The sequence below is a fragment of the Acanthisitta chloris genome, unplaced genomic scaffold (genome assembly GCF_000695815.1).
Source record: "Acanthisitta chloris isolate BGI_N310 unplaced genomic scaffold, ASM69581v1 scaffold30062, whole genome shotgun sequence".
NCBI lineage: Eukaryota > Metazoa > Chordata > Aves > Passeriformes > Acanthisittidae > Acanthisitta > Acanthisitta chloris.
Genome location: NW_008661518.1, coordinates 2425 through 23837, shown reverse-complemented (window position 1 = coordinate 23837; position 21413 = coordinate 2425). Strand labels below are relative to the sequence as shown.

The 21413-nt window shown below is 39.2% G+C and overlaps 1 protein-coding gene across 2 annotated transcripts; it reads left to right on the top strand.

Annotated features, from left to right (window-relative positions):
* Positions 1 to 3198: 3198 nt before the first annotated feature.
* ACSL4 (acyl-CoA synthetase long-chain family member 4) lies at positions 3199 to 16648 on the top strand. 2 transcript variants are annotated; one of them, XM_009070268.1, is made up of 14 exons: positions 3199 to 3549; positions 3853 to 4030; positions 5766 to 5875; positions 5960 to 6098; positions 7442 to 7592; positions 8716 to 8839; positions 9564 to 9635; positions 11416 to 11555; positions 11990 to 12162; positions 12344 to 12418; positions 12930 to 13121; positions 13649 to 13763; positions 14462 to 14619; positions 16491 to 16648. In XM_009070268.1, exons 1-14 carry the CDS (start codon positions 3199 to 3201, stop codon positions 16646 to 16648), a joined length of 2136 nt encoding a protein of 711 aa, XP_009068516.1. The 2 variants fall into 2 exon arrangements, with proteins under 2 accessions (XP_009068516.1, XP_009068517.1); XM_009070269.1 differs by having other exon boundaries at positions 5960 to 6102; positions 7446 to 7592.
* Positions 16649 to 21413: the final 4765 nt, after the last annotated feature.

The following is a 21413-nucleotide window of genomic DNA, read 5'->3' as shown; positions in this document are numbered from 1 at the left end:
ACATTTAAAATATGATAAATATTTATTTAGCATGAGTTTGGGATGATCCTAAAGCTGATCAAAATCTTATACAGCCATGTGCAAGTGCCAGGAACACTAAAAGCATTCTAGCACCTCTTATTTATTTCAGATTTCAAGAGAAAATATTTGTAGGAGAATCTTGCAAGGGATGTTTAACTCCGTTTCAGTTTGTAAAAACCAATCGATTGAAATCTTAGTCTTATGGGGAAGGCTATTAAAATATAACTAAGTTAAACATCAGTCAAAGCTTGCTGTATGTAAAACCAAGTAGTCCAAGAGGATGATTATCCAGTAGTCTTTTTGGAGCCTTATCTCTGCAGTTACGCATAAGCATCTTTTATTGCACTGGTCATGGGACCAGTGAGGCCCCACTGCCTATATAACCGTGCTTTTGTTCTATAAACTGTCTCTTACCTCAGTACCCAAAATCTACTTCATGTTCCTTATGACTCTCTTGGGCAGTGTGTCCTATGGGTAGTCCTGAGTTCCTGTTTCTACTGATAATCATCTATCAAGGATGATAAAGGACTTACTGTTTCTGCCTTGAGACAGAAGAATGGACCATGTGAAATACGAAAGTCTCTTTCTTGTCTTTTTTTAAATTAAATTACATTAAGCTTCTGCTCATAACATTATTCAGAGCATGTTTAAGCCGGAGGGGAGAGGGGGAAGGGAATAGTGGCCCATAAAAATTAAACTCCTTTTTGGGTAGGTTTGTCTCTATCTGTACAATGTAGTTTGGAAGCTTAAGTTTTCCAGTAATGCAATTACTCTCCTCTTGTATGGGTTGTGTTGCACCTCTGTCTGAATTCACAGGCTCCTTCTTCAGGAGCAGTAGGGATTTCTCCTTTCTGCAAAAATTCCCAGCATCTAATATGTTCTTTTTTTCCTGTTTTTAGATATAATTGACACTGAAAAATCCTCAATCATCACTGCCAGATCCCTTGTAAGTACACCTCTGTGTGTGTGTGTGTGTGTCAGGTTTTACATGAGTATGTTCAAAGGAAAAAGCCAAGGTTGTCATTCTTGGAATCACTAAGTTTTTTCAACTGATGTCTGTTAAGAATCACAACTGATTTTTATCAGGATAGAAATGGGCTTCTGTTTGAAATTGCTACAGATGTGTACAAATTAGCAAAGTTTTCTGATTTTATAAGCATTTTAAAAAGTATTTCAAATTAATCTGAAATTCCAAAAGGAAAGAAATACGACCTTCCTCCCTTCCTAAATTAGCCAGTTCTTGATTATTAGCCAGTAGTTTTTTACCAGTAGGACTTCTGAACAAGCTCCTACTCCTCCTGAAGAAAAGCAGTGGTACTGTCTCATGTTAAATAGTTTGCAGTAGTCCAACAACTCTGCTTTTTATCCAAGTCACTGTTGCCTGGACATATGCCTTTTGTTGGAGGGTGAGGAGCAGTGAGAATTCTCCATGGGCTTTATTTTAACATGTAGCATTTTGTCTAACCAGGAGCATGCTCTGACATCTCCGTACTGTAGTCCTAGTGCTTTGGCTGGTTTCTGTTTGCAATACAAGCTCAGCTGCTGCATTTGGGACACTGAATTAACTGGAATGAGAATATCACACGAGATTTATAATACAAACCAATAAACCTTCATTTTAGAGAACGGGAGCTTAGGGAAGTAAAATGCTCTCTCTTCTGCTGAGGCTGGACAGTTTGTTGAGCATTGATGATGATGAGGTTAGCCAGAGAAAATAAGCATGTACATTTTGAAAAGAATGTAGCATTCGCTTTTTTTATTAAAAAAAATAGGCAGAATACTTTTTCCAGACAAGTCTGAGTCTAAGTTAGTTCAGCTTAGTTTATTACACTATCCTTCAATAGGAATTTTATTCTATAGATGTAATTACAGAAATTAACACGGTGGTCATGTTATTGTAAGCATCTGCAAATCTGTTAATCTTACGTTACATTAAATGCTGTTGATATTGGCTACAACACAACTGCAGATGTTGGAATTCTTAGTAATAATCCCAACAGCCTAATAACAGATTATGCTGTTAGTAGCAGTTGCCTTGTTTAACTTGAAGCATTAATTGTAGCCTCCCTCATCACCCGAGGGTGGCAAATATACTAGTAAGGGTGTACTTTGAGGTGTGCCCACATTCTTTTAATTCCTGATGGAGCCCCGAAAACTTCCCTGTTCTCATCCATTCTGTTTATCAGAGCATGTCCATGACAGCCTGGGCTTTGCAGTAAGTGTCCACATTGCTGTTCCCTGTGTGTCTGAGGTACTGACTGCCCTGTACTTAGTGCACCTCTGCCTTCCATCCTCCCTGCTGTGGGCAGTGTGGGTGATGTTAGCATGCTGGTTAGCACACCAGCCAGATAAAGATAGCAACCTCTGTCTTCTACAAGCCAGTGCAGACTAGTTGCAGGCCACTGGGCTGCCCACAACTGTGGCTTGCTGTGATGCTTTGGTCTTTATTCAGGCCCAGTTCTCCTTAATGAGGAAAGATTTCTGACATGCAGACAAAATCTTGCCAAATTGTGCTTTATTTTAAATGGACTGAAATTGGTCAAATCGGATTCAGTTTTCCATGCCTGGAGTTTGAAATGCATGTATTGAAGTAGTTTTTGTAGGTGGAAAAGCAAATTGCATAATCCCTGTCCAAGAGTCTGACACTCATAGTTGAAAAATAAAAGGTTAAGAACTCAGTTGCTGGGACAAAGTTATAAAGCAGTTTTGGAATATTACATAGTTTTTAACAACAGCATGTAGATTTTTTAGGACTCTTACCAAGATGCATTTTAATCTGAGTATAAATTGATAGAATATTCTGAGGAGCAGTAAAGCAATGCACTGTGTCTTTTCTCTGTAGGACAAATATTTAAGGGGAAAACAAGCGTTGACCTTTCCCATAGTTACAAAATTGTGACATTACTCAAGTAGCTTAAACACAATATTATGATGTGAAGGACATTACTAATTTAGTTATTTTTTTCTTTTTTTTTCCTGCTCTCTGCTTGGCACTGGTCTTCACCCACAGGTGTCCATTGTTGGCTCTCAAAGGTTACTAAAATTTTAGCAGCTGCTCTGAATCAGAACAACTTAAGCTTCACCTGCTGTTGCTTCTCCCTACACCATCCTGCGCTGCCGTTTTGCTCTTGCCTGCTTCAGACCTCCATAAGAGATTTGCTTCTTTAAACACCCACAATGAAACTTAGGCTAGAAGTGTGTGCCATTCTCTTGCTGCCTGTGTACTTGTTAATCTACTTGTACAGTATGCTCGTATTTATTCCATGGTATTTTCTTACCAATGCTAAGAAGAAAAAGGCTATGGCAAAACGACTAAAAGCTAAACCCGTCTCGGACAAACCTGGGAGCCCCTACCGCTCTGTCACTCATCTGGACTCACTGGCAAACATAAACATTCCTGGAGCAGACACACTGGACAAGCTGTTTGACCATGCTTTAGGAAAGTTTGGGAAGAAGGACTGTCTTGGAACCAGGGAAATACTGAGTGAAGAAAATGAAATGCAACCAAATGGAAAAGTGTTCAAAAAGGTAAAACTTACAATTTTGTACTTAATTCTGATTTGGGTTTGAGCTGCTTTGCATTTTGCCTTAGCAGTGCATGTCTCCTTAGAGCTCTTCCTCGGTCATCATCTTGTAAATCATGTATGTTATGGTAGTTAAAGAATAACAGACTACAGGATGCACTATTTTTTCTACTTTGAGAAAAACAAAAGCAATTTTTTCAATGAATGGCAGTGTGTGTGCTTATGCTGTTATGCACCAACTCACATAAGCTGGTAGACCTGTACCAGCAGCTTCTTGTCATCAAAATTAATTTGTTATCCTGAACAGTTAATTTTAGGAACCTACAGATGGTTGTCTTATGAAGAAGTAAATGAGAAAATGACTCGTCTGGGGACTGGACTGACTGCCCTGGGACTAACCCCAAAGAGTACTGTTGTCATATTCTGTGAGACCCGAGCAGAATGGATGATTGTAGCTCTAACCTGCTTCAAGTACAACTTTCCTCGTGAGTGCTCAACTTGTTTCCTTCCTTTTAAAACCATTTCTCAGCACTGGTTTGGCTGTTATGTATTTTAGATCTGCCAATCTTGTCATTGGAGGTGTAAGAATTTCATAAACTTCCTCTGCTGATGGTCTGATTCTTAGAAGTTTTCAGCCTATTCCATGTGTCATGGAGATCCCTAAAATGAACTTGCTCATTCTTATGAGACTGTTTTTTATGATTTTATTGTAGTAATGTTCTAGGTGTTATAATGACAGAATAGTACAGTTACTTTTCAGGTTATTGTAAATACTCTGAAAATGTCAGTAGTTGCATTTCTCCCCCAAAAATGTGGGATGTTTTCATAGTATTTTCTGACTGTATCCTGACTGAAGAATGGTAAACAAAATTATATGCTAGTCTGTGAGTATTTTGCTGACATTTGTAAGCTGCTCACGTTCATTACCATTTTGTATGTTTTGGGTTGTTTTTTTGTTTGGTTTTTTTTAAATTTTTATTTAAGCTGTCATAAGTCTCTAATCGGACTTAATGCATAGCTGTTTCTTGGTGAGGCAGCAAAGGTTACTGTGCATTCATGGGCCCAATCTGCACACAACACACTGTGACCTACAACTTACTTTTTTTGTTGCCTTATGTTTCTGCTTGCACAGGGCTGTCTCCTGTTCTTCTGGTAGTAGTTGACTGTGCAAGGAGCAGCTCATGCAGTAGAGATGCAGAGAGGCTGTTACAGGGCAGTAATGACCTTGCTACTGAAGTAGGAAAGGATAGTTAATTCAGTCTGGATCCCCATACTTTGAAAGGCAGTAAGAATCAGCTATGTGATATTACTTTTTTTCCTGCTTCTGCATGAACCCTATTCTACAGGAATATTCAACTCCTTCAGTGGTTTTTGGAGGTTACTGTTTGAGATAGCTGACAATACTAAAGGAAGGGCTTTTTTCAATAGAGAGATGATGGGAAGAGGTGAACTCCTTGGTGCCTGTAAGGCACTTAATGACATCACTGTAGCCAGTCTGGGTTAAAAATAATCTAGCAGCATGAAAAACAGTCTGATTCCTTAGTCTGATTCTCTGCCTTGCCCCCATCAATAATTTCATGGGAGCAAGGAAAGTAGCTGACGTTGTGGAAAAAACTGCCCATAGACATGCACAGCTTTAAGCCATGACCTGTGATGTTTGGAGTGTTGCCTCTTCCCCTGAGTTCTGGGTGCAGAGAGCTCAGGGGCAGAACACATGCTCTCAGTTGTTTGCTGGGGGATTGCTTTGTGCATTATTGTTGGGTTTTGCTGCATCTCTTTGTTCCAATGATTTCTCTTCTGCTATAGAATAGAATAGATTATTTCAGGAGGACTAGATCATTGTCGGTTCCTTCAAACTGCCTGACCACTTCAGGGCTGACTAAAAGTTAAAGCATGTTATTAAGAGCATTGTTCAAAGGCCTCTTAAACAGTGACAGGCTTGGGGCATCGACCACCTCTCTAGGAAGCCTGTTGCAGTGTTTGACCACCCTCTTAGTAAAGAAATGCTTCCTGTCCTCCTCATTCCAGAGGTCTCTTGTGGCATAAAATTTCTGACATGAAAAAATTAAAAGCTGCTTTATTTCCAAATTAGAAAATTCACTGTTCAGCTAATTTATCCACCCCCACTCCTGCAGTGCTTCTCAGTAAGCTAAATGAAGAGCTTTTGCATTTAGTATTACTTTAACATTTCTTTCCTGTCCTCTCTCCTCACTGTGACAGTTGTTACACTCTATGCCACCCTGGGAGAAGAGGCAGTAACCTATGGTCTCAATGAGTGTGGAGCATCATATCTGATCACTAGTGTGGAACTTCTTGAGACCAAACTTAAGGTAATTTTGTACCAGCTTCACCTGCTGTAAGCAACCCTATAATAATTTTACAGTGCAGTCAGTGCTAAAAATTTCTTTCTACAGACTTCACTGCTACAAGTCTCCTGTCTGAAACATATCATTTATGTGGACAAGAAGACTATCAATAAATCAGAATACCCTGAAAATGTGGAGATTCACAGTATGCAGACAGTAGAAGAGCTGGGAGCCAAACCAGAAAACTGTAAGTGAATTATTTCACACAGAACTAATCAAGCAATGTTAACAGTGTAATCAGACCTGGGTAAGAGGGATGTGTAGCAGAAAACCCCCTGCCCATGCAGGTCTCCAACACAAAGGCAGTGGCAGATTGCCAGTTCATCCTCTGGCTCCTTTTAAATGAATAGAAAATTTGTTTGATCTCTATTTATTGTCCTGCACTTTTGTTCAAGTGTCAGGTATGTCAGGATAAAATTTTGTTTTTAACTTCTAAACCATTACCAGAGTAATTTAAGACTCCGCCTTTGTTTTAGGAAGTGAAAAAGAATCCGGTGCAGTGTTTCTTTTATTAATCTTTCTTTCACTATTTTTCCTAAGAAAAGGGGAGAAAGCACTTGAGGCTTTCTTTTTTTGTTTTCTGGCTTGGAGAAATGTCCATTTTCTTAACCAAGCTATAGCTAAAAAACACCTTGGGCTAGAGGAATAACCATTAAATCTCTTGCTCCATCTGCTTTAAGGAAGGAAAACCCAACCCTGATGATGTGTTTTCCTTAAATCAGCAGCCTGTGCTTAGCCACATCTCCCCTCTCTTGAATAAAGGAGAAGATAAACTGGCAAATGAGCTTTTTACCGGGAAGCTCATATTCATGACAGCTGCTTATCTCTGATCAGCTTCTGGTGCTGATAGAGACCAGCAGTACCCTGAGGGGTGTTGTTTTGTTGGGTTTTATTCCTAAGAAAATTGATTCCTTGCTGCAGACACTATGAAAACCATGAAGGCTAATGATTTTCATCCTAAGAATAAACCTCAAGGGATTAAAACAAAAATGAAAAGTCAAGTGTTCTAAGCTTACTGCTTTTCCACTAACCCTCAGTTTACCTGATGAAGGTCCATTAAAAAGCAAAAAAAAAAAAAAAAAAAAGGAATCTTAGCTGTACAACCTTGACTGATTGACAGAAAAGCTGACTTGCAGCATTTTGGAATGTTGGGTTTTTGTTTTTTACTCAACCTGACGTTTCTCTCCAGTACTCTTTCTCCCCTATGCTGGCCTTGACAGGTTTGCTTGGTCTTTAAGAGGCCTCATCTATGAAACTTTCAGTCACCTGTAAACCATAATGACAAAAGTATCACCCAGATTGTGTAGAAATTCATCTTGCCTTTCAAAACCAGCCTTTCCTCTCCTCTTCCTCTTAAAAACAGACCACTGCTCTCTCCAGCACTGACCATGCAGCACCACAGTGTGTTTGCCTTTGATGAAGCAGCCATCTCACACTGGCTGATTACTGACATTTTCACACTGGCTAATTAAAGAAGTAATTTAGAAAGCAGATAAGAATTAATAACAGTTTTTCTCTGGCATTTTGCAGCAAGCATTCTGCCAAGCAGACCTGCTCCTACAGACTTGGCTTTAGTAATGTACACCAGTGGCTCTACTGGGAGACCCAAAGGAGTGATGATACAGCATAAAAACTTAATAGCTGGAATGACAGGACAGTGTGAGAGAATACCTGGACTGGGGTAAGAAATACTTTGTTGTCATGTGTATAGAGAGATAAAACAGAACCCCTAAAATAATGCAAATTTATAGACAGTATGCTGCTGGCATTGTGCGTTATCATGTTTCTTCATTTTGTTGTGAGCACACTTATCTTTAATAAGACAAGTAATAACTCTTATGTGAGCTTGCCTGTGCCCTTCTAGCTCTTTCCCCACATGCTGTTGCTACTTTTTTTTATTATTACCCTTAGCTCTAGGTCTGTGATGGATTTTTGCACTTCAGCAGCATCAGAGGATGCCACTAGATACAGATGCCTCATCTAGTCATACTTGGAAATTTTTTTAGACATTTTCAGGCAGCTAAGAATCAGTTTAGGAAGTGTGTCAGAGCCTGCTATTTGCATTGATCTAGAGACACCACTGCTGGGTGACTAATGCACGTGCTGCAGATTCTGCTTACGTATAGTTCACAGAAGGAGCAGAAGAGTAATAAATGGTGCATTGATGGTAGTAAAACCAACTGCAAATTCCCTCACATTGATGTTTTGAGGAAATTTTTCATGGAAAGTGAGTGTGTTTGTCCCTGCATTCACAAAGGGTTTAATAGCTGAAATAAGCTGTGTTGCTAAACTTTTGTGAGAGGATATAAAACCAGTTCTGACTGGGTGGTGAAAGCTTCTGTTCAATGACAGCTCTTAAGTTTCTTGCTGAGAAATTTCTGAGCAATTACTTCCTGAAATAAGCCTCAGTACTTCAGTGATCAGCTCTTTTTCCAGTAATGTAGCTTAGAAGAAGGTTCTGTGATAACTGTCAGGGTTTTGTGAATCATTGGTCATTATTTTAAAACATTGTGGTTTCATCCTGGAATGAAATCTCCCACAAGGAGAGGAAACAGCAGTGAAGAACTAAGGAATCTCTGAGTTTTCCTAGAAAACAAGGCAAATCCTGCAATGCATACTGATTTCAGTAAGGTCAGATTTCCCCCATTTTGTTTATATGCTGTGGTTGAAATCACACTGTTCTTGTGTGCAGAACAATAAGCCTCACTTGTAATTCAAGTCTTTCAAAAAGGAATAACTAAGCACACCATGAAACTGTTAAACTTGTGCCTCACAGTTAATTAGATAATCCTTTTCTTTCCTAGAGCCAAGGATACTTACATTGGTTACTTGCCTCTGGCCCATGTGTTAGAACTGACAGCAGAAGTTTCCTGCATCACTTACGGCTGCAGGATCGGCTATTCCTCTCCACTCACACTGTCGGATCAGGTGAGGGCTGGTGAAAGCAAACTTCACCTTTTGCAGCCTTCATTCTCCTTGCTTGGCTTCCTCCTTCATTAAAGGAATGCTGATGTATGTGGCACACTTCAGAAATGGGATTTTTTATTTTTCAGAAAATGATATAAATTGACATTCCTGCCGAACAACAGCAGCAGGTCGTGCCATATAAAGTGTATTAAAACCTTTACTTTTATGATACTTAGGAAGTCTAAAAGCAATCCTAACAAATGCCTCTAGCATTGTCCACTGGGTAGCAGGGTAAGGACAGGTCACTGTTTAAAGTGATGTTAAGTTTTTGATCTCACTTTATCAGTTCTTTAGGCAGTTACTGCAGGTCTTCTATTTAGCCTTTTGCCTTTCTCCATTTAATAGTTAAGATAAATAAGGGCAAATTAAGCCATGAAAGATGCATCTGTATGTTTTGCTGGTGTAGAGATTGCATCAGGCAAAACAAACTCTCAGAGGAAGATGGAGGAGAAAGCAAGTACTAGAGAGAGGAAATAGGAGAAAGATAAACAAAGTGAGCTTGTTAAACATCTTGTGTTTTGATTGAATTAGTTCATAATCATTACTCTTTCCATCACAATGGGGGAACAGGGGAAGAGGCTTAAACAAATGACACGCCAACATATCTCTCTTTTTTCAGTCCTTCAGTTTTAAAGAGCTGCTCAGTTTTCTGCTTCATAAATTGACATTTTTTTCTTTATTACAGTCAAGTAAAATTAAGAAGGGAAGCAAAGGAGACTGTAGTGTACTTAAGCCCACACTGATGGCAGCTGTGCCTGTAAGTATATAGAAGCAGATATGTTTAGCAAAAAACTTACGTTTTCTATCTTTTCCATGCTAGAAAAACCTATTTACTGACATGTTTTTCTCTTCATGTGTCACTAATAGGAAAAGAGCAGAATGTAGACATTCCAGTTGTCATTGGTTGAACTAAGTACTGATGCTGCAGATGAGCACACGAGTCTGTACTAAAGCCAAGACCCATTTTGATCCAAACCTGTAAATGTGTTTCAATAGTTACAAGTGGTGTTTTACTGGATTACTGATAGAACTGAGAAAGTCTATGACAGTCACAGTCTGAAACTCCTTTTTGCACAAAGACAAAGCAGGGTGGCATTGGCCTAGATGTACACTTTAAGGATATGGACCTTTGGCTGAGTTACAGACTTAGCAAGTCAAGCTGTGCTGCCATAGTTGTTGGGGTGCTTAATCTCAGCCACTTGCCTTTGAGGTGGTAACACTGAGATTGAGTCTCTCTCATTGTCATTAGGGTAAGCAGGTCAGGCTTAGTCTCCTCCTAGAAGAAAAAACGATCAGGAGACTGTAACTCCTATTGCTTCTGTAGCTTACACTGCTTTTTGAGTGACCAGGTTCTGCATTCCAGAGGGCTGGAGTGCTGTCCAAAAAAATATACGATTGTTTGCATCTTTCTAATGCAAAACCCTTCCTGATGTGTCCTGCAATCACATGTGCTTCTTCTGTGATGGTATCACATCTGTGGCTCATAAGACTGGTAGCACCAGCTGTTGCCACATGGTGGTGATGAGTGAGTAGGAGGATCTAATCTGATTTAGAATAGTGAGTTGGATTTGTTGTTCTGCAGCATCTTAGAATAACCAAGAGTTTTTAAATCAATTACTCACTTGCATTCTTTTGTTGTCTAAAATACTAAGCATACATACCAGCTTTGGTTTTTTTCTTAATAAAGTGGCAATATGCCTAAGAACCACAGCCTTGTGGAAAACTGTCATTTAAATTGCTTTTCTGCGGAAAATCCAAATGCTAGACTACTAGCAAAAACAGTGTAAATTTTAATTACTAATAAGTGGTTTCTAACATTAATATTTTGATCTGTGACATTCCAAAGTACATAATTTTCATAGCTTTCTTTTCAACTTTAATTTGACTTCTGTTAGAAGGCATGTAAGTATGTCAAAGCATAGTTCACCAAAACAAACTTGAAGGAGCCAATCCTTAAACGTCTACTAAATACTTCACCAGTCTGAACACTATTTCAGGTTCTGTATATTTTAGTGATCATAAGCTTATTATTTTAAGGAAATTAATTTCCTCTGTGACAGAATTGTGGTGGGTTTTTGTCAGATAACTGGAATTATTGCAACAACATTCCTTTGAAAGTTGAAAAACTCTCTTGGAAGAGGAAGTGGTGAAATGAAATCTTAGTTCATTCCCTTGTTCCTGCCAATTGCTGTGGATAAGGTACAGCATCACAACTCCTAAGCACGATACATCTTGCGTGGCACGTACAAACCTTCAGCAAAGAGATTTAACTAAACTTGAATTTAAAATGTGACAAACTGATTTCGAAAATTTTAAGTACAGGTTAAGGTATAAACAGCTCCAGGCTGTGATGGTCTATAAATTGACTGATTGATCACACATTAAAGGCACTTGAGCACTGCAAAGGATGAAATATTTTCACTCTTATCATCCATTTTAAAGGATGAGTAACAGGGTTATTTATAACAGATTATAATTCACACATGCTAGTCTACTCCATGTGGTAATTTTCCTTGCTTTTTTTTTTAACACTGTAGGAAATAATGGACAGAATTTATAAAAACGTCATGAGTAAAGTTCAAGAGATGAACTATATTCAGAGAACTCTGTTCAAGATAGGCTATGACTACAAACTAGAGCAGATCAAGAGAGGATATGATGCACCTCTGTGTAACATGTAAGTATCGTTCACGATCCTTTTGCCTTGGGATCTGTTAGGACAGTCTGGAAGAATAATCATCTGAGCTATCAGACAGTTCTGATAATGCAAATATCATCTAATGACTAACCAAAGTAATCTAAGTTCTTACTGGAAAAGGGTAAGATACTTAATCACAGGAATGACTAATCTTCCAAACAGCTGACTAGATAGTTTTATTGGATTGCTTTTTTTGTGGCAATAAAGTTGGAATGTTTGTTTAGTTAAACTACAGGAATTCTGCCTCTTCCAGTGTTACACAAGAGGTAATGGGTTTGGATTAGCTCTGCTGTCTCGTAAGGTCTGTCAACAAGTTGGTTTGCAAGGCAGATAGAAAGGAAGGAAGAAGGTTTGTGTCTTTTTATAAAGTGAGCTGAATTAATAATTTTTAATGCTCTTTTCCTTCTTTCAAGACTACTGTTTAAAAAAGTAAAGGCCCTGCTGGGAGGGAATATCCGCATGATGCTGTCTGGAGGAGCACCACTCTCCCCTCAGACACAAAGATTCATGAACATCTGTTTTTGCTGTCCTGTTGGTCAAGGCTATGGACTAACAGAAACATGTGGAGCTGGAACCATTACAGAAGGTACTTAAAATGCTTCTGAAAATACATAATTTAAGATACAGATATACATGGGGGGTTGGTGTTTTTTTGTAAAGTAAAAATAGCTGTAGTTCATAACTGCAATAAAGTAACTTGAGATAAGCTATTTCTCATCTATATTACAAATGACAAAAGTCTTTCTCTTTCTTGTTCTCTCCCTAAGTTGCTGATTATAGCACTGGCAGAGTTGGAGCTCCTCTTATTTGTTGTGAAATAAAACTGAGAGACTGGCAAGAAGGTGAGAGTATTAATTGTTTCGATTTCAGAGTGCAAATTTAGCCTCTGCTTTGCTTGTTTCTTTGTCTAACTGCAGCATGTGAAGTAATTGTTTTTGATCTTTTATAACAGTCATCAATTAGAGCATTAACTTCATAGAATCATAGAATTTAGGGGTTGGAATGGACCTTACAGTTCATCTAGTCACAACCTCCCCTGCCCTGGATAGGGACATCTCCTCACTAGACCAGGTTGTACAAGGTCTCATCCAGCCTGGCTTTGAACACTGCCAGGGTTGGGGCAGCCACCACTTCCCTGGGCAACCTGTGCCAGTGTCTCACCACCCTCACAGGAAAAAACTTTTTTCTCACATCCAATCTAGACTTTGCCTCCTTCGGTTTGAACCCATTACCCCTTGTCCTATCATTGCAGTTCTTAACAAAGAGTCTTCTTCAACCTGAACATTCAAAATATTTTCTTGGCAGCAGGATATCTAAGTTAAAAATAATTGTGTGGAACTTTGTTGTTTTCAGGGGGCTATACTAATAAAGACAAGCCTAATCCTAGAGGAGAAATTATAATTGGTGGACCTAACGTCTCAATGGGATATTTTAAAAATGAAGAGAAGACAGCAGAAGAGTTTTCTGTTGATGAAAATGGTCAGAGATGGTTCTGTACAGGAGATATAGGGGAATTTCATCCAGATGGGTGTCTGCAGATCATAGGTGGGCCTCAGTTTTTGATACCTTAATGTATTACAAGATCTTGACCAAACATAGTTATAAACATGCTGTTAATGCTGTTGGCTTTGCCAGGGCTAATCTCCTTAAGTCTACCTGCTTACAGAGTCACAGGGTAAAACACATTCCCAAAAGTCCTCACAGATGTAATAAAATTATGGAAATTATGCCATTTTCTGTGACATTATCACCATCTAAATTTAGTACATGGACTTTAAAGAATAAATTTAAGATTAACTTTGGTATTAATTACAACTAGAGTCCTCATAACTATCTTACAACGTGTGACAAAAAGTGTAGTGCTATAAAAACTTTTTTACAGAAGTGTTTATAAAGTTGGCAGCTATTAGCTGCTTTAAAATTTTAATAAGATGCTTTAATTCATGTTTATTAAGAATCTGGTGTGGCATTGCACAAAATACATTATAGTGGCTTTGCAGATGAGTCTGTGGAAACATAAAAGTTTAATTTAAACAACAATATTTTCTTTTTTTTCTTCCCCTGACTCCTAGATCGTAAGAAAGACTTGGTAAAGCTACAAGCAGGAGAATATGTATCTCTGGGCAAAGTAGAGGCAGCACTGAAGAACTGTCCATTGATTGACAATATCTGTGCTTATGCCAAAAGGTAAGAGTGGTATTAATTCAGAAATTCTGTTTAGAGTGAACATGAAATGCAGGCTTTGATCCACTTCTCTGGGGCTATACTATAGTTCTCCATGGTTTCCATTGAACAGCACCCTCCACTGGAGTGCAAGTTACAAACAGCATCTCTGAAGTAGCACAGCTTCCCAGATTCCCTAAAAGCTGAAGAAAGGACCTGTTTTTCTGTTGGCATTTCTCCTATCCAAATATGCTCCAGTTCCATCCCTTCCCTAAACAGGTATCATTATATTTAGCATGTGTTTTGGCTTTCTGTCAGAGTACCAGTGAAAAATTAGTCTGAACACTTAGCACCTGATGCAAAGTTCTCCAGTGAGTTCTGGAAACAGTCCTGGTCTTTCCACTCCCTCTCCTCAGTTAAACACACCACATGAAAGGGAACTGCAGAGACCTGGCTAAACACCAGGCTTAGCTGGGAAGCTAAACTGAGATGTGCACATGTGACATTACAGCAAAGCCTATCCTGATCAAACCTAGTGTTGTAAACCAGCTTAGAATATCTTGTTGATAAGCCCTAATGCACAAGAAGGATTCTGTATGGGGCAGTAAGTACAGTTCAGAAAGCTCTGTGGATCTAACATCAGGTAAGCAATTTTATGCCCTGAAATGGAAGTCTTGACTGTATCTATCTCTTTTCCCTCCTTCTCTTGCCACCCTGTGTAGTGACCAGTCTTACGTGATCAGTTTTGTGGTTCCTAACCAGAAGAAGCTGACAGCAGTGGCTGAGCAGAAAGGCATCAGTGGAAGCTGGGTGGATATCTGTAACAATCCTACAATGGAAGCAGAAATACTGAGAGAGATTAAAGAAGTGGCAAACAAGAGTAAGTAAAGCAGCATATTGTGCTAGTCAATCTTGGGGGACTCATCCAGCAAAAACTTAAGTTATCCTCACTAACTGCTCTTCCTCCTTCTATTTTCTCTGTAACTGCCAAAACTTAATAGTTTCATCAGAGTCAAAGACCACATCAAATTGCTGCCTGTTATCCCAGGAATGGACATACCTTTTGGTTATATTAATTACTTCATACTTTTATTTTAAAAAAAAGATCTGAATTTTTTTTCAGCTCAATTCTAGAGACAGGTTGCTTGTCCACTAAAGTTAAAATAAGGTCCAAAAGAGCTGTTGATTTGGAAGAAAAGTTACAAGATACTTGCTGGGAAGGAAACTAGTTAAGCAAGAGATTTCAAAGCTTTTTTTTCCTCCCATGCAACTTTGTTCTCTGCAGCTTTGAACAACCACAATCCTTGCTGGTTTTATTCATTTATTCCCCCTTTTTTAAGCCATCAGAACCACAATCCTTGTTATTCTAATGGCTTAAAAGCCAGTTGTTCCTTGCTGTGGTACCTAATGACCTAAAGCCTCATGAGTCCTCCATGGGGCCACAAAAATTAACAAATTCTCTGGGGAAGAAAGTTTCTAAAGCATTTGGCACCTCATTCCAAGGAAGCAGTAAAAGCTGGATGTAAGCACATGCTAAACATAGCCTCTTGAACTTTATGAGGAGAATTTGCCTTTTGAAAGTGAGAAAACAAGAACAAAAGGTACAATTTAAGTCTTGCCTTTAAAAAAAAATAAAAATCAATCCATAGGTCTCAGACTTGGGTTTGAACATTTAAATCCATGTTTTCTATCACAAAGAAGGCAAATTACTATCTGTACAGCTTTGCTTACTCCAGCTCTTTGCTTATACATTCTGTCTACCTTCTGGATGGTAATGTACCATTGAGATGCAACTAATTTAGGTGAAACCTTTTTCCAAAAACTATATCAAAGAGACTGTTCTCATTCTTAGCAGAACATAATGCACCCTCACCATGAGCAGGTGCATATCTGAGCAAGAGGGAGCAATGCATTATGATACCAGCTGAAGGTAGAGAGGCAGAAGAGCTCCTGGGACAGACTTGAGGCAGAGATCCCACCTAGTCCACACCTGCTGTCCCCTGGAGCAGTGTTAGAAATTTAGCTACAAGTCCATGTCCATGGGATCACATTCCAGGCCTACATGCAGGAGCTGATGGCAGACTCCAAGTATCATGCACATGCAGCAGCCCCCTGTGCTGTTCTTGGTATTCCTGCCCTTCCCCTGGAGCAGTGACCTGCCTCCTCCTCCCTCCTCTCTTTTGGCCTATTGCCTGGACAAGAGAGGGAAGCAGTTCTGGTTGCAAAAAGGCTGTGCATGTGCCAAGCCACTGCTTCCAGCTAAAGGGAAAATAAGTGGCTAAGGTAACAAAAATACAGAGAAGTCCCTTTGTTTTCAACTCTAAACAAATTCTTAGGAAGGAAAAGTTTGGGAGAAAAAAACATTTCACCATGGAAAGTATAGAAGCATTTCATTATCATTTAAATATGAAGCACATCCAAATAGGAACATAGTAAAGACACAACTCTAGATTTCTGTGTATCCTCTTGTGGCAGTAGTCTCAGGGCTTCAGGCTACACAGTCATTTGGTTCAAGCTTTAGATTCTGCACTGTCAAAGTAAGCACAGGGTGTTATTAGAATATTTTCACACTAACCAGCGCTCAGCATTGGTACAGGATTACACTTGCCTGTGGCCCTTCTGTAAGGTTATTTCATTAAGTAGGACACACTGTTGTACAAGCTACAGGGTTGATTAGATTGCAGGTAGCATGAATTAGTATTTCATTTGGCTATGTACTCACAGTCACACTTGTGTTTCTTGTTTCTGCAGTGAAATTACAAAGGTTTGAAATACCCATCAAAGTACGGTTAAGCCCTGAGCCCTGGACCCCAGAGACTGGGTTAGTAACAGATGCTTTCAAGCTGAAACGGAAAGAACTGAAAAACCATTACCTCAACGACATTGAAAGAATGTATGGAGGGAAATAAACGAGTTCTGAGCAGGCAGTTGTGCAGATAGTTCCTTCTCATGCCTCAGTTTTGGATGTCTGTGTATACTGTAGATATCACACATTCAAAAAATACACCAAATGGATGACTGTTTCTATAATCCCTGTCAAGTGCAACAGGGAGTATTTTAGACTCCAAATTCCTTAGGATTAGCAGATTAGACACTGATGGTCTTCATAGAGTTTCATGTGATCATCTCCAATTTTGAGACAGACATCATTATGTGAAGCACTATGACCAGGTAATTTTGTTATTGTTTCCCTAGTGTACTCAGACTACTTGCAATTTCTCTTTAACTCATGATGAAGTCTGGCCTAAATTTCAGAGAGAGAGAAAAAAATGTAATTGTGATGATTCTTCTGTCATAATAAGATACTTAGCGAAGGAGGAAAAAGGAGTATCTAATATCTTAACCTTCTCCATTTGAAAACAAAACCAAGACAACATTAGTCAAGAACTTGCTAGAGATCACTAATAACACACTGCTTGAGAATGGATGGATTCTTCTGCACATCAGTTAGCATCTTGAATATTTACAGTGCCTACAAAAGAATATAAAGTACACTTACTGAAATAAAGGTGAACTGAAAAGCTTTCTAAAAGACCAAGTTACATGAAAACTCATTCAAGAGCAGTGAATTAACTGTTTCTACTTCCAACTCACCAAATCGGTTTTTACTTGCCACTGTATTTTAATTCAAGCAAAACTTTCCACTGGGACACACAGCATAAAAGAAAACAAGGACTTGTGCTGCTACAGGGGGTACTGATGAGAAATCAATGCCCAAAGGCAGAATGCAAAACTTGCATCTGGACTGGCAAACACCAGTGAAACTGATGGATAGTGGCCTCTAAACAGACTTGAAGCTCAGAGGAGTTTTGGTGGATTTTTCCAAGAGGTGGTTGGTGGGTTTGTTTGTAAGGCACTGATCCTCTATACCTTCATGTGCACATAAGCAATGGTACAGGCTGCCTGTATGTACTGGAGAGGATCAGGTTCTAAATATCTGTGTTTGCTTTATGGAAAGGTATTTCTGTTCACCTTTTAGCTGTGGTAAGCATAACAAGGCAACCAGAAACCAACAGTCTAGTCTTGTTTTACTTATAAAAAGTAGCCAGTGGCCAGGGAATCTTTGTTTTATGGAACTTGTAAAAAGGGACAAATCACTCTTTACAGAAACTCATTCTAAATATGTTCTCTTATTAACTGGAAGTCATAGATGTGAAGAAGTGGGAAGATAGAATTTAATAATAGTTCATCATTTCGTGTGCCGAATCCTGTACTGTGTCTTCTTTTGAATTGTAACTGAGCTTCTGCATCCCTGCCAGCTCTTCACACTTGAACCATAAGTGCTGTAAAGAGTGGAGGCTCTTGATACTGTTCTACTTTGCACTTTCTTAATCATTTTATATATGTTGCTTACATTTTGTACAGCTGTGGCCCTCAACTGCTCTATATTACAAATCCATTTGAAAGTATTTATAGATTTCTATTCATAATATTTGTGTTGTGTATATGATGGTTAAAAAGAGAAATTATTTGGTATTGTTACTGTACAGGAAGTAAAAGATTGTGTACAATGCTTCTCTTGAACACATGAGCTTGCAGTTTCAGGGCAAGTTTTTCCTTTATTGCATGTATGTGTATTTTTCTTTTTTTCCAGTTAAAATAGGCTTTGGCAAAAAAATAAATCATGGCTATATACTCTTCAACTAAACCATCTCTTCTCCTGGGGACCAACTTCAGACTTCCCCATGCACAACTTTCTCTGCCTAGTCCAGAACACTGCCAGCTCATCCTCCAGGAACCCTGAGGGGAAAGGGGAAAACCAAATCTGGTCTATAAAGCTGACTGTATGTAGCTGTGTATGGAACTACAAGAGTCACAAGGACATAGCTTTTCTAAAAAAAGAAATTATTTTTTTAAGACACACACTGTTAGTTTGTGACAGCAGGAAATACTTCCCATATCAGTAGCAACTTTTAAAATTACTCAGTCCTGGAGCCACGTTCCCTATTTTCCCATGTGTAAAAGTGGTCACTATTAAATAGCCTTTAGTCAGCCTGTTAGCATCACAAAAGTGAAATACATGTAAGAAAGATACTTGCACTCGAGTCTGCCAGCAGGTTATAAGATTATTTTAAAGCCATGAATGTATTTATATGAAATGTATTTTATCTTCTGTGTCTTGGTTGGCTGAGGATTGCTATTTTCAAAATATATATACACACACGTACACAATGTTAACATTTCAAAAGTGGAATACAACTTAAATGGTTCAACGAGTTTGTGTTCTGTAAGGTCTTTATATATTGCACATGTTGTCTGTCACTACTGTTCTGTGCCTCATGTTCCGTCTGAAGCTGAGCCTACCTTAGAAGGACTTCTCAAAAGCAGCAGCAGTGAATACACGCTACAGATATTAAAAACAAAGCCTCCTGTGGGACCCAGTTTTTCTTTTAATAAATGAACTAAATGTGGATGTGCTGTAGAAGAGTCTGGTACACCACCAGCTTCTGAAGCAATTTTGCAGAAGGGAAGGATTCCATCAGGCTGCCTTCAGACATGGGGATTACATGCAAATAAAATAACTTGAGCTTTGGCAAGAGCTTCATCCTTCGTTTTAATGAATTCTGAATCCTTTTTGTGACAGAGCTTGTGGAGGAGAAACAGAGGACAAGCAAGAATGTGTAATTCTTGCCATTAAAAATAAGGAGCTAGGATGCAGATGGAGTGACAGTAAATTGCTTCAACACCATTCTGTGATCCTTAGAGATGTGTATCTTGTGCTGGGCTGGAAGGACATACGACATGGGCCTGAAGGTCATGTACTAAATGTGAAGGTTCTAGAATGCTCAAAGTAGCTGCAGATTCTTCAGAAAGCAGGTTCAGAGTTTAAAGTGATCCTCCTAAGTCTCAGAAACAAGTTTGAAGAGAAACAAAATCCAGTTTGGGCATATCTGATACAAGATTATAGTTAGGCCTCCCTAGCTCTAAAACTACAGTCAGAGCTGAACTCTTGTAATGTGGGGCTAGAAAGCTTGATCTGTGAAGGAGCATGAGAGTTGTGTTGAGGTGGCCTGAAGAGAAAAGCACGATAGGAGATGATTAACCTTCAACTCCACACAAGGTTACCCTAGCGAAGGCACAAAGAGCTGTCACCACAGAAAGGGGAGGAACAGAGTGTTAAATTTGCACTAAGTGACATTTATGATTTGACATTTTAAAAGAAACACAGGACTTTAAAGCAACTCCTTACTAAACACTGAACTAGTTGCCCAAGATATCCATCACTGAAAGTCCTTAGAGCCTCAGAGTCAGTGAAGGTTAAACAAAGGCCTTTCAGGAAGCTTTGGCACAGACCCTTGGGTGGGCTGGCAGAGGTGACCCAGTCCTGGTACATAACACAGCAGTGATGCTGCATCTAACAGTGGGATGTCATTAAATGGCTTGTGAGGGGAAAAAAAGTCTAAACTGGGACAGTAATGAGTATTTCCCTTAGGAGCAAGGTGAGGTGGATTTTAACCAAGCCAATGCAATTGTAGTGCCCATGACAACACTTGGAGCACAGCACGATGCAGAGTGCTGCCTGCCAGCTAAGCCAGTGTGCCCAACTGCACTTCCCTTCAGGCACTTGCTGGCTATAAAAGGAACAGAACCCAAGTTGAAGATGTGGGTCACTAATTTTCAGTCAAAAAAACCCCACCCACCAAATCTACCACATCCCAGAATGTTAGTTTCAAACTACTACATTGTATTCTAATGATAAATTAGTGATGTTCTGCAATTACATGCAAAACAAGAAATAAATTCTCACTGTGTATTTGGTTTTGGTGTGTTGGGGTGTGTTTGTTTGTTTCTTGGCTTTGGTTCTTTTAATTGAGTCTGCCTAATGGCTAAGCTCCATTTACATGAGAGTCAATCAATTTCCCTTCTAGAGACTAAAATTTACACACTAGAAATGTAGAAGTAACAAACCTGGTGCTTCTTTTGCATGAAATGCCACAAGGGTGAGTTACAAAATGCAATCAGTAAAACTTGCAGTCACTGCTTGCATGGAATTGTGAATGATGCACAGAGTAAAACTGAGTGAACTTGCCTGGATTAATAAAACAGTTAACTCAGTGCTGCTGCAAAGTAGATCAGTGATTGTTTTTTAATATGATAGCATTGCAACAGCCACAGAGGAACAGGGCTGACTATACTAAAGACACATTTGTACTTGGCCTGTCATTTTCACATAATTTTTGACAGAAATGGGGTGATGCTTGCACTATTGCTTTGCTACTGGGAGCTGCAAGAGCTAGAACCTTGGTACACCGTTACTGAGGAGAGACATGTTTTGAAGAAAGCCAAATCCATTCTATATTGACACAGAGTTTAATGGACCTGAGTATCACAGGTAATAGGTCCAAAACTGTCTTTAGGTGGAAACATGTAGTATTGACATTAGACCAGTGCTAATCAATTTAGACAAACAGAGCTCTGGGCACAGTGATTCTCACAGTCCTCACCTGTCCTTTTAAACCCAAACCAACAACCAAGACCACCCCCACAGACTGTTGCATTTTCCCCTTGTTCTCCCATTTTCAAACACCAGTAACCTGGTTACTCATGAGCACTGACAGGGATGCCAGAGGTCACTGTTTGCTACCCATGCTTATTTCTGCATTTACCCTCACATGTCTCCTCTTAGAGAAGTGTGATCACCACATCAATGCTATCTCTGTTACTTTTGAGCAT